The sequence below is a fragment of the Corapipo altera genome, unplaced genomic scaffold (genome assembly GCF_003945725.1).
Source record: "Corapipo altera isolate COAL_440 unplaced genomic scaffold, ASM394572v1 49, whole genome shotgun sequence".
NCBI classification, from domain to species: Eukaryota; Metazoa; Chordata; class Aves; order Passeriformes; family Pipridae; genus Corapipo; species Corapipo altera.
The window spans coordinates 8,154,321-8,166,378 of NW_020884879.1; the positions used below are offsets into that span (position 1 = coordinate 8,154,321).

Here is a 12,058-nt window from a genome sequence, read left to right on the forward strand (position 1 = left end):
TCATTTAATTATGTATCATAGAGGAGTTAAAATTCTCTTGGAATGAGATCAGCTATTTCTAATACAATTTGCAATGATAACTACATTGACTTGCTTGTGTATGATTTTTGTGTTTTGGGTTTTTTTGCCTTTAGGCTGTGCTTTGGAGGTACAAGTTTTCCCAGCTCAAAGGTTCTTCAGATGATGGGAAGAGCAAAATCAAGTTTTTGTTCCAAAACCAAGATACTAAACAAATTGAAGCAAAGGTAAAAACAATACCTTGTTTATATAAAGGCAATGTACAATTTTGAAAGCAACCAGGGGAGAAAAGGAGTATAATAAACTAAGTTACTCCAAAATATTACATTAATGCACAAAGGATGCAAACAAAACCAAAGAAATTGAAGAAAACTGAATCAATTACTTGGACATTTTTCTGGTTTAAAGTCTTTTGAAAGGTGTCATTAGATTAAAAATTAATAAAATACAGGACTCGTTATTTATGGTTTTAGGCATGATTGCAAAATCTCCTCTTTGTCATTTTGATAAAGCTAGCTGAGAGATTGAGTGCCTTATTCCCTTACAAGCTGAAACTTAGTCTGTGTCCAATGCAGAATCAGAAAAGTTGTGTTTTCAGCTGTGCTTTTGATTCAAGAGTTAGTTCATGGAAACAGTAGCTGTGAGAGATTTAACCTTACTTCAATTTATGTCTTTTGAGAATAGGGCATTTACTGTCCCAGTGTGTGTGAGAAGTGTTCTCCCTGGGTCTCTGATAATTGAAATTGCCTTGCAGTCTGGATCAATGTTCTCTTTGACTAGAACCCTAATTTTAGTGTAAACTCAAAGACTATTTTCTTGTCCTTCTTTAACCTTGCTTATGAAGCATTTCCTACATCATTTTTCATGGCCACATCAGACAGAAAATTGCTGACTGAATGTGATAATAATACAGTTCCATGAGCAAATAGGAAATAGTTAAATAAATTGTACAAAGGTGCTAAATATGTACAGTATAATGAAGTGTGTAAAGAAAAAATACATTGCTTTATGACAATAGACACCTCTAACTTTAAATGTCAATAGCTACATTAAGCAACTATTTTTCCTTCCTCTATGTCTTTTTATGTTTGCTGTAAATTATTTTCTACCCAGCAGCTATTTACTTCATTTTGAATGTTTTACTCAATACAATGAAGGTATATAAAACCTCTCATTAAATCAACAACAATGAAATGTGGTGACCATGTCTTTCAATACATCCACGTTCTGCTGCATCTCAAAGATAAATACTTTCTTCTGATTCCTTCACAAATGGTTTTAATAATATAAAACTTTTTTTCACCTATAAGAAGAAAATGCAAACTAATTTAATGTCATGAGGATGATTTTCTCTTAAGGAAACAATTGTAAACTATTATCCTGCTGAAGGATGAAAGTCAAGTTATTCTTCTTCTAATATCTGTCTGCTATTGCTGTCATATTAACACAGGATTTTAGGATTGAAGAAACTTCATAGGAGTCTAAGAGTGGGACAGTGGTAGGTTTTTTGTTTGGTTTTCTTTGTTTGGTTTTATCATTGGTTTTCTTAAATTGGTAAAACTAGAATATATTTTTAATGCCTAATTAAATTTTTAAAAAGATTTCTAGAAAGTATGAAATCTAGACTTTGAAGAAGAAAACGGTTTTCAATTTTGAAGAAGAAAACAGTTTTGATGAAAATATTTTCCTGTTTTAGGTTATATCTGTCATGTAAATCACTTTATAAGCCTTAGAGATATCCTGGTACCTTTATTGTGCCTATTGTTGTTCCCATTCAAGTTGAATAGACCTTTATTTCCAGAAAATTTTGCCTACCTTTTATTAAAGTTGAAATTCTACCTTCAACCTTATGAAGGTAGAATATTACACAGAGTTACTAGCATGTTTATTAATATGTTATCATGTTCCCTGGTTGTTTCTCTTTACTATAAATATAAACTTTCACCTTAATCAATTTGGAAATAAAATTTGTTACTTTCATTTAATTTTCTTGGTGATCAAAGCATATCATCTATATTATGATCAAAGATGTCAGATTATATTCTCTTTGGAGGGTACTATGGCATTTATAATGAGACCATCTATCAATTCCAATTTGTTTGCTTGTTAAGTGTGTTGCTTAATCTAAGAAATGTAAATAAATGTGGCTGTAAAATGAAGGCAAAGGTTTTGGGTCATATATTTTGAACATTCACTGGTTAGCTTAAAATTCTTCAGTAGCATTTAAACCTTTCATGGATTTAAAGCCCTATGCAGCATGAGGAGAGGTGGAACAGTCTAGCCTCAATTTTTTTTGACTTTACATTACTAAGTTAGAGGTATAGCTATTTGTGGAACTATTGAGCCATTAGAAAATGTTAATCAGATTTTCAGAAATGCTTGTAATGCCAGATTTCATGCATACTGTATCCAGGTTTCATTTGGAATAAGACGATGGAAATTTTGTAAAACATCTGTTAAAGGTTGTGATGAATATTCATGGCAACAGCTTTCATCAGTGTTAAATGCAGCTCTGTTTTTCAGATGGCCTGGTGACTCACTGTTATAGGGGGAAATACAGTGCAACATTTTCCTTATGATTTTGGGGTTTTTCCAGTTATGTTATATTGGGAATAATCAGAATGTAGTGAAATGAGACCTCACAGTGGAGAACAAAATCAAAAATTTAAGGGGCTATTGCACCAGTTCATTAGGGCTCTTCACTTCTGCATTCCCAAGCAGGAGTTTGGAAGCAGGGTACCTTTCAAGGAACCTCAAATCCTGTGTACAGTTTTGGGCCCCCCACTGCAAGAAAGGTACTGAGGTGCTGGAGCAAGTTCAGAGAAGAGCAACAAAGCAGGTAAAGGGGCTGGAACACAAGTGTTATCAGGGCCACCAAAGGGAGCTGGGATTGTTTAGCCTGGAGGAAAAGAGGCTCGGGAGGGATCATATGGTACTCTACAACCTGAAATGAGATTATAGCCAGGTGAGGGTCAGTCTGTTTACATGAGTAAAAAACAATAAGTCAAGAATGGCCTCAATTTACACCAGGGGATATCTGGTGGTATACACAGAGATATCACTGCCAGTGTTAGAAGAATCTAGGAAAAATACATTTTGGGAAAAAGGTCAGCACCACATCCATTCATCAGGTAGCTTTTTTATTTTGTTGAGAAACACACTTGCCACCAGAGTTTATATTCCTAAGTGAAAGTGACTTCACTGACGCTGAATTACTAATATTTTTATAATACTGTCAACATTTTTGGCAGTGTGTTTCATGCCTGACTTAAAGAAATTCAAAATGGCTTGCTTTGAGACATACATGTGCTATGGATTTAGTTACAATTTAACTTATTACCCAGTATACTTCTTGTCAGTTTTAAAATAATTTTAGATATTTAAACATTACAAATACTGCCTTTTATTTTCTGTAGAGACTTTGTACTGATTCTTTTGTTTGGCTTCTCCCTAAGTTAAATCATGTTACTACAAAGATATATAATGTAGAATAAAAGAAGTGTTTCCTTATAGATTTAAGCAGTTCCAGACTGAAAAATCTGAACAATAATTACCATAGGTCACACCGGTGGATCCGTGGCAGGGTGCCTGGAAACAAACACCTGAGTTTGATGGTCTCTAAGGCAAAGTCTAAGTGGTTTCTGACAAGAAAACCACTTAAGGGCAACATTAATCACCAGTACCCCTTAGACATTCCAATCTGTAGGTTATTTCCCAGCTGTCACTCAGCAGGAGATATTGCATGAGTTTGCACAGTCAGACAGAATTTTTCTGAGTGAGAACTACAAAATAGAGCTGTCAGCTTGGCAGAACATGGAACCAATGTGTCCCTGTATTTCTTCTTACTGAATTGTTGGGATGGGTTAAAAAAAACCAAGCACAGAAGGGCAAAGCTTTCTCTGCATCTATAAGGATTTCACTTAGGTACCTTCCTATCTAGTTATCTATCTGTTTATCTGGGGGTTTAGGTGTAGTTTAATGATCCATTTTTTCTCCATAGTACCACAGAAGCCTCCAGAGACTAACACAATCTCAGGACTGTAATAAACTCAAGAGTGTTGTAATCTTCAATTTCATCTGACTAAATATTAGACCACAGCAGTAGAAACTGCTTTATATTTCTCTGACAAAAACAAAGAGTACCTTAAATCAATGAGAGATACTATTTCAAGATAAAATGCTTCCAAACAAAGAAGTATGTAATGTGTAGAAAAATTAGTGCTTTTTCTTATGTAATTTCTCCTTTGAAATTTCTAAGTAAGCACACCAAACCGTGAATTGAGAGTCTCTGTGCCTTGCAAAACATATGTATAACTCAAAAACTACATTCCAGTCTGTGTTTTCACCTCTCTCAAATCACAGCACAACAGTTCTGTCAGAAGAACTCAGTCAAGATCATGCAACTGTGCTGCATCAGGTGAGATTTTGTTCACAGACTACCTGAACTCCTAAGCTGAGCAGTACAAAACTGAACTGAATATAAAAATAAGCTTATAAAGATGAAGGTCCAGTCAATTGTCTTTGTCTATTTTAATATGGAGAAATGAAGAGGGCAGAAATACGGTATCAGCAAAAGAAGAAGCGTAACTTCGAGGATTAAGCATTAATCTTATTATTAATTAATACTACCTTAATAGTAATTAATGTGAATTAATTTGTATTTTAATTTGTGTAGTATAGAACTCTAATGTAAAATAGGACAAATATCCTGAGTCACTGCTGCTCACATTACTGAGAACAAAATACTCACTTTGAACGGTTGCAAGGTGACTTGATGGGTGCTCGCGCGATTTTCCAGACTGACATTTCTGTTTAAGTGTATTCTCCAAATTGCAATTTTAAATTAATCTTTGCTCTTAGCCTTGAGGGTTCTTCTGTGAGCACCACAGTGCTCTTCACATTTAGAATATCATCTTAAAAGGTAAATCTTTTAAATGTACATCCTTAAGATTTTTACAGAATGATTGCTCAGTTGCAGTGACTGCATTTCTGAGCTCAGATTTCTGACCTTTGTTCATTTGTGTGTTTCAGTTTTTATTTTCCCCATGTCTTGCACATTAATTATTTGTTTAATATCTCTTTTTAGATCAGATTCTATGCTAATATAGAGAGACTATGTAACACTAAATTTGATGAAAGAACAAATATTTTCTCATATCAGCAGATATGAGAATATGGATGAAAGAGAAGATTTTTTCCTAACCATATCATGGATACTTAGAAACAAAATTGCTTGATTTTGTAGATATATCATTTATGTGGTTGTATCATTAATATAATGCAATAAGAGATTGTTGTATTTTGTTGTTTGGGTTTTTTTCATTTGGGTGAACTCTTTTTTTGTTTTCTCTTTCCACCTCTTTCTTTCAATCCAGACTTTCTTTGTGAAAGGCTACTAGAATTTCCATACAATTCTGACCTTTCTCAATGACTGCATCTTTCTCATACACCTTTTAGCCCACTTACATTGTCCCCAGCAGGAACTGTGAATGTTCAGGTTAATAATCTGGGAGTGTCTACCATAATGACAGTAATATAGGGTGAAAGTAGTTTAATCAACAGATAGCTTATAAAGACAGTTTCAAGACCAAAGTGTACACTGATATTCCTAGGAGAGTAGGGTCTTAGGTGAGGTGTACAGACAACATTCTGGAAATTGGAATACTAAATTGTGTACTTTTGCGTGGACAAGTAGATGTGGCTCAAGTTAAGACTTCTTGCTTTTTGGAGGTTCAGAGAATATTCTTTTCCCTACTGGTATCAATTTTAATGGTTTCACTGCATGTTTTTTCAGGTCTCTTAGGGTTTGCCTATTTGTTTCCTTGAAACTTTGTCTAAAGTAGATGTGTAATATGCAAAACCCTGCCTGAATGAAAGTGTATTCAGATGAGATGATGACTGAGGATGAAATATATACAAAAGCAACCAAGGGGGGCTGGATATGAACAAAAGCCTCTGAGTTCCCCTCCATCTGCTGGCAGTAGTGCCAGCCTGTGGCCAGCATAAAGTGCAAGTTCTCAGTGGAAGTGAGGGCATGTTTAGTCTGCCAGTAGCTCTACATGAAATCTTATCTGTTCATTAAGCTTTCTTGTGATTAAGCTAATCTGCCAAAAAAGTGTTGTTCCTGATAGACCCTGTTCCCATCAATCAGGCTCCTGGGAACTGAGCTGCAGCCATTAATCAGACCTATATGTAGTCACCGCATACCAGCCAGTCTACTGTGCTTCACATTGCTTTAATTTCCAGTCAAATATGCATGTCTTCATTGAAATAGGAATAATGTTTCATGGCAAATAATAATCAAGCATTTACTTAATTCTTAGCGCTGTTCTTTACAATCAAGGTAATTTCCACCTTGTGTCATTTCTATCAATAATAGTAATCCAGTGGGACCTTCAGAGGCTGTTCTGTTGCTTCACCCATTCGCCTTGATGGTCCATTGAGCAATGAGTATTCCTGATGTGTTGCTCTTGCAGAAACCCCTGTAATAACTATTGGCAATTTTTATAGTCATGCACTGTGAAAATTCAGCGTCCAGTAGCTGTAATTATGATAGTAAGAACGTTCAGCTAGTAGGGTTACCTAGTTAACTCAAACAATTCTCAAACTATAATATTTATTTTAATAGGTTTATTCTGTTGAGACATGGGAGTAAATGTAGTCTTTCTATATATAACACGTGCAATTGATATTACAAATATTTCGCACTTCCACTAAATATTTATTGTCTCGTTTTAAGCTTCAGTTTTATTTTTATAATACTGATTAGATAAATTAATATATTAATAGAACTGAGTTAACTGAAAAGTAACTTAATGACCGATAGTTGTTATTCTGAAATAGCTTCCATAATTCCTTGTTTCCTCATCTTTCAATGTCCGTTGTTTTCTTATCTATGATAAATTTTCTTGTTTTGAAATTTGAAGCGGAAAAGGCACCACTTTGACATAGTGATAAAATTGTCTTTCTCCCAAGGTTTAAAATTGAAAATGTCTCTAAACAGATTTTTTTTTTTGTATGGACACAGATGGCAGGTTTGTGAAATTCAGCATAAATGTTATCTTCTTTATTGATAATTGATTGTCAGGGGAGTTTAAAGAAGCTCATGGGATGGTACAAATTTATTTCTGAGCATGTCTGAAGGACATCTGCTGGAGTTGTAAGAGAGCTGAACAAAACTTCACCTATTCAGCACATAACTAGACACTCTGCACATGCAGCTTTCTACTTTCACACTGTTGCCCCTCACACACGTGGGGGATTTGTGAATGTCTCCATGTATTCCGTGAAGAAATATCTTCCAGGAAATATCAAGGGGAAGAAAATTGCAGGTTGATGTAATTTTGAGAGATTTAGCAATTTTTGTTGAATTTACATCATCAGTATTCTTCTAAGCAAAAGAGAAATACCCTCGGCACTACATAACCTGGAAATACTAGTGCTAGACAGAAACAGAAACAGAATATACCACAGATATCTATTATTGGCTTCTTATTGCAGTGAGGAAATCTGTATAGGCAGTGAATCAAAGCAGAAAGATAGCAACTGTGCACCACTATCCCTATACCTACATGTATTGAAGTACCTGTGTTTGCTTTCAAATACAACAGATATTGATTAAAAACCAGCTCCAAGAACACATACTGAAGATAACCTTAAAAAAATTGATCAGACAAAATTAATTAGACACAAAGGAGCAAATTTATGTATGTAAAAAAATGTAGGTTTTTTTCCTCTGTAGTGGTGTCTATAAGAGTGCCAGGTAGTCTAATTGTATGCTGATGGGCTGTAAAGAAATGTAAATTAAGGTAGAAAAATAAGGACTTTGTATAATATTATTAATGAAGTTAAAACATGGAGTTCCTTTTTCGGTCCAATAACAGATCCAAAATTGATCCAAAAAATCACTGTGTGATAGTAGCACTATTTGAAATGTCTTTTTTGTGTTGTTTGTTTGTTTTTTTTTTTAATTATAGAATCAGGTAAGATGATAGCTAACACTGTGAGGTGACATGATGAACAAATGTAACATATGTGGAACTCAATGTTATTGATTTTTTGTGCGTACACTGGTTATCCAGTAGTAGTCCAGAGATGTGTAGATTGTTATGGTGCAACCATTAAGTTTCTATCTAAATTAACCTGCAAAAGTATCAGATTTGCATTAACCTGGAGCAAGATTACATAGTATCACTTTCCTTTTCCTTCAGCCAGCAGGATCTTGTATTTGTCCATCTTAGCCTCCAAACAATTATTTACTGATTGTTACATGTTCAATATTTAAGTCCCTATAATGGAGAATTGTAGGGCACATTAGCAGGATGGCAATAAGTTATTAAAATTATTGCTATTTGAGTAGCAGTTCATTCCTGGCTATGTGTTTGTGAAGTGTTCTTCTGTTTCATGTTTAATCTTTTTTGTTTTCACTTCCAGGAGCTGGAGTTTTCCAACCTGTTTGCAGTCCTTCACTGTATCCACTCATTCTTTGCAGCCAAAGTGGCTTGTTTGGACCCTTTGTATGTAGGCAGCCAAGCCACAGCTTCTGCTCTTCCCACAACTTCTGGTACTGGCAAATTAAAGTATACTACTTGACATCTCATATGACAGCACTGCCACTTAACAAGGACACATAACAATGTATAAATATTCATAAGATTTAGACCTTTGGTGAACTATGTACGTGGAAACCAATCCTGGAGGCAAGACATCTTGCAACATCAGCAGATAAATGGTCACATGGGATCATAATTTCATCTCAGTTCTGCAAGACGTCAGTAAATAATACTAGTCGAAACCCCAGAATAGGATGGATATGCTTTTAGTATTATCTATTTGTACTTACATAGTGCTTTAAACAACACTGGAAGCAAAGGAATAAATGATGAAATGAAGCACTTGAGTATTTAATAAAAATTTCAAATTGCTGTAATAATACACAAAAAGAATTGTCATTTTCCTGTTTTCAGATTTTTTTATGACAATATACTAAACTCTGAGTATGAATATAATGCCCTATCATTATATTATAAATGAGAGCAAGCAGTAAGCATATAATACATGGTGAAAAGGAGATAAGCATGAAAAGTCATTTGTGTAAGTATCTCCTCAAATAAGAAAGCACTTTAAGCACTGCTGTAAATCCATACTTGTGTCCATACATGGAGTCATGCTACTTTTTCCATTTTGTTTTCTTAGTCTAACAGTAACAACAACAAAGATACAGCCATACTGGACTGATAAATTAAAACCAAACCAAAAAAAACAAGGCACAAAAAGCAAAACACCTTTTCATGGGTAAGACCCTCTTCTTCAAGTAAAAATAATGGCATATGAATTTAATTGTAATAACAAATTAAGTGCAAGTACAAAAAATATCGTCAGCTGTTTACTTCCTCCTTTTTTTTTGTCAAGAGTACTGTAAATCTAACAGTCTTTGTTCACAAGATTTTGAATTTGTTTCAGAGACAACCCACTTAATAGGTTTCTTCCATGGTTTAACCTTGATTTCATAAGTAGGATGTCTGCTCCACTCAAGCTCTCAAGAAATAGACGTTTTACATTATGCTTGGAAAATTAGTGCACTCTTTGAATTCTTAACAATTTATATTTTATAGATCTACATTGTTAGAAAAAACAGGAATAATTTAAATAAACTGTAATGAATAGATTACAAAATGGATAATTTCTTTGTCTGTTAAGACCATTACATCACTCTGGACCATGTACTAATTCGAGAGTATCATTTAAAGTTGAAATATGAGGGACTTGTAAATTTAAAATTAATAACTTTATTTAATTACAGTTTTGCAAAATAATTTAATACTGTACTATGACACACATCAGTGAACATGGGAAAAAGGTGTGAGGATGTGTGTGATATAGTTGAAACAACAGAAAAGGTGAGGGATTTTTTCTTTTGATAAACAGGAAAGAGAACCAAAAAAATACGGGAAGAATAGTTAGTGAGCTACAGTTTGGGCAAAACATTTTCAGTAGTATTTGTGGGTTTTCTGCTTATTATATTGTAATCAAAACTTCCTTTCTTTCCCCCCCCCCCACTTAGACTTGTCAATAGCAGGTATGGACTAGGGACACCATCTGCCTTTTTTAGCAGACATGCAAATTCTTTCGCATTCCTTTCTACGTATTAAGATAATTAAAAACTTCAAAAGTGAGGCCAGAGAAAAGCTTATCAAAATGGGAACAATTCAAACTGCAAGGCAGTTTTATTTTGCTTTGCATTAGAAGTATTTAGATTTACATATGTGGGAGTTACATTGCTTTGACGTATAACTGATCTAACTTGATACTAGCTCCAAATAATCAAAAAATGTATTTTTCTGAGGACTCTTTTATCACTTTCAAATGTTTTTCAGTACACATTTACTTCCTTCTGGTACACCTCCAAGGGCTACACATTTATTTTTAATTCTAAATATAGTGGAATGATGTCATAATCCAGCTATTAAATACTATAAGTGTCATCAAAATCCAACATTTTCATAGGCATCATCATGTATTTGTTCATATGAATTGTCCTTAAATAAGGGCATCACGTACTGGTCTCTGAGTGACAGATAGAACTACCATGGCTGTCCATAGGATCTTGAGTTTGCTCCTGGGAGAGTACAATCCCCAAATACTTTGAATCCAAAGCTGCAACAGTCTAAGAGGTTTAACAGTTGTGTCCTTGTCAAGAAAGCATATACTGGAAACACAGATCTTGGCAGAGTGCTGACAGTGCTGAAAACAGAAGTCTGATATCTGTTAATGACAGTTCTCCTCCTCAGTGCTCCCAAATCATCTCCTTGTTTCAGTGCATTGCTGTGGCATTCAGCTATCACAGTGTCGGCATACGCTAACACCTCAGTGCATGCTCTGCTGGCACTGGCAGAATGTAAAACTAGTCAGCTGCCAGTTGTATGTTTTTCCTTCAACCGTCCATGTTATGTGCACTTTTGTACCACTGAAACTGAGAGGTATTTAAGAGATGTGCTTGAATGAGCATAACATTTACCCAAACCAGCACAAAGTATGTCATTGGAAATTTCTGTAGATGAAGGGATTCCATCATATGACAGCCCCCCTACTAAAAAGAAAAATCAAAATACTAAAAATGATTATTGTGGAGAATGGAACTAATGACAGGAACTTTTGGTACGCCAGAGTATCCTGAAGATCTCTGACAAGTATTCTTTTTGTAGAACCCCTGTATTCATCACTGAGACTTTCGCAAGTGGGCATTAAATACACAACATTTAAGAAACACATTAGCCTGTAAATTGATTTTCTTTTTGTTTTTCTAAAGAGGTCAACTGGTAGGACTTAATCAATACTTTATTTTCAGAAACATATAAAACGTCATAGCCTTGACTGTAGGTCAGCATTGATTTTTTAGTGCAGCAGGGGTTTGTGCAGTGATGTCACAGAATATTCAGAGGTGCCTCTGCATCCAACCTGACCCTTGTAAAGCAAGTTGGTCAGAAATTCAGTCTTGAACCAAAGAGGGAAAGTTTTAAACTCTGTGTTATAAGTAATCCTTAAATACCAAAACAAAATTTGCAAACATATTAAAAGGTTACATTTGTCATTTAAATACCTACAAGAGGTTTCCATTCAAAGCGTAGGGAACTTCATACGTATATGTCAAAACTCAGGCTTTAGGTTGCAGCCTGTCATTTCACATTTAATATAAAATGAATAAAAGTATTTTGTAAGTACACACAGCCCAGAGACAATGAAAAAAACACAATTATGAGCCATCAACTTTTGCTAAAATATGAGTATGCAAGTGGAGGCAAATATTTTAAGAAGAAAGAGCAAACCAACCAACCCATAGTATAATATGTAATTTATTTTCTTTATGTCATGATACTGTCAAGTTAGTTTAATATAGAAAATTCTTTATGGTACTGTGCCTATTGAAGTGATGTTATACAGTATACCAAAAATACACTTGGTTTGATTTACTTTGCTTTGTGATGGGAATTTTAGATAATCTGATCTTCAAAGAACTGATCATATGATAAGTTATAGTGTT

At 34.5% G+C, this 12,058-nt stretch overlaps 1 protein-coding gene across 4 annotated transcripts in view; it reads left to right on the forward strand.

Moving 5' to 3' along the window:
* Positions 1-11,104, forward strand: part of SNTG1 (syntrophin gamma 1) — a 342,205-nt gene extending 331,101 nt beyond the window's left edge. For all 4 annotated transcript variants that reach the window (XM_027638780.1, XM_027638782.1, XM_027638783.1 and 1 more), the window contains 2 exons: positions 135-245; positions 8,452-11,104. In XM_027638780.1, coding sequence (XP_027494581.1) covers positions 135-245; positions 8,452-8,610 — 270 coding nt within the window. In that variant the 3' untranslated portion in view covers positions 8,611-11,104. The remainder of the gene's footprint in view (positions 1-134; positions 246-8,451) is intronic.
* The last annotated feature ends 954 nt before the right edge of the window (positions 11,105-12,058 follow it).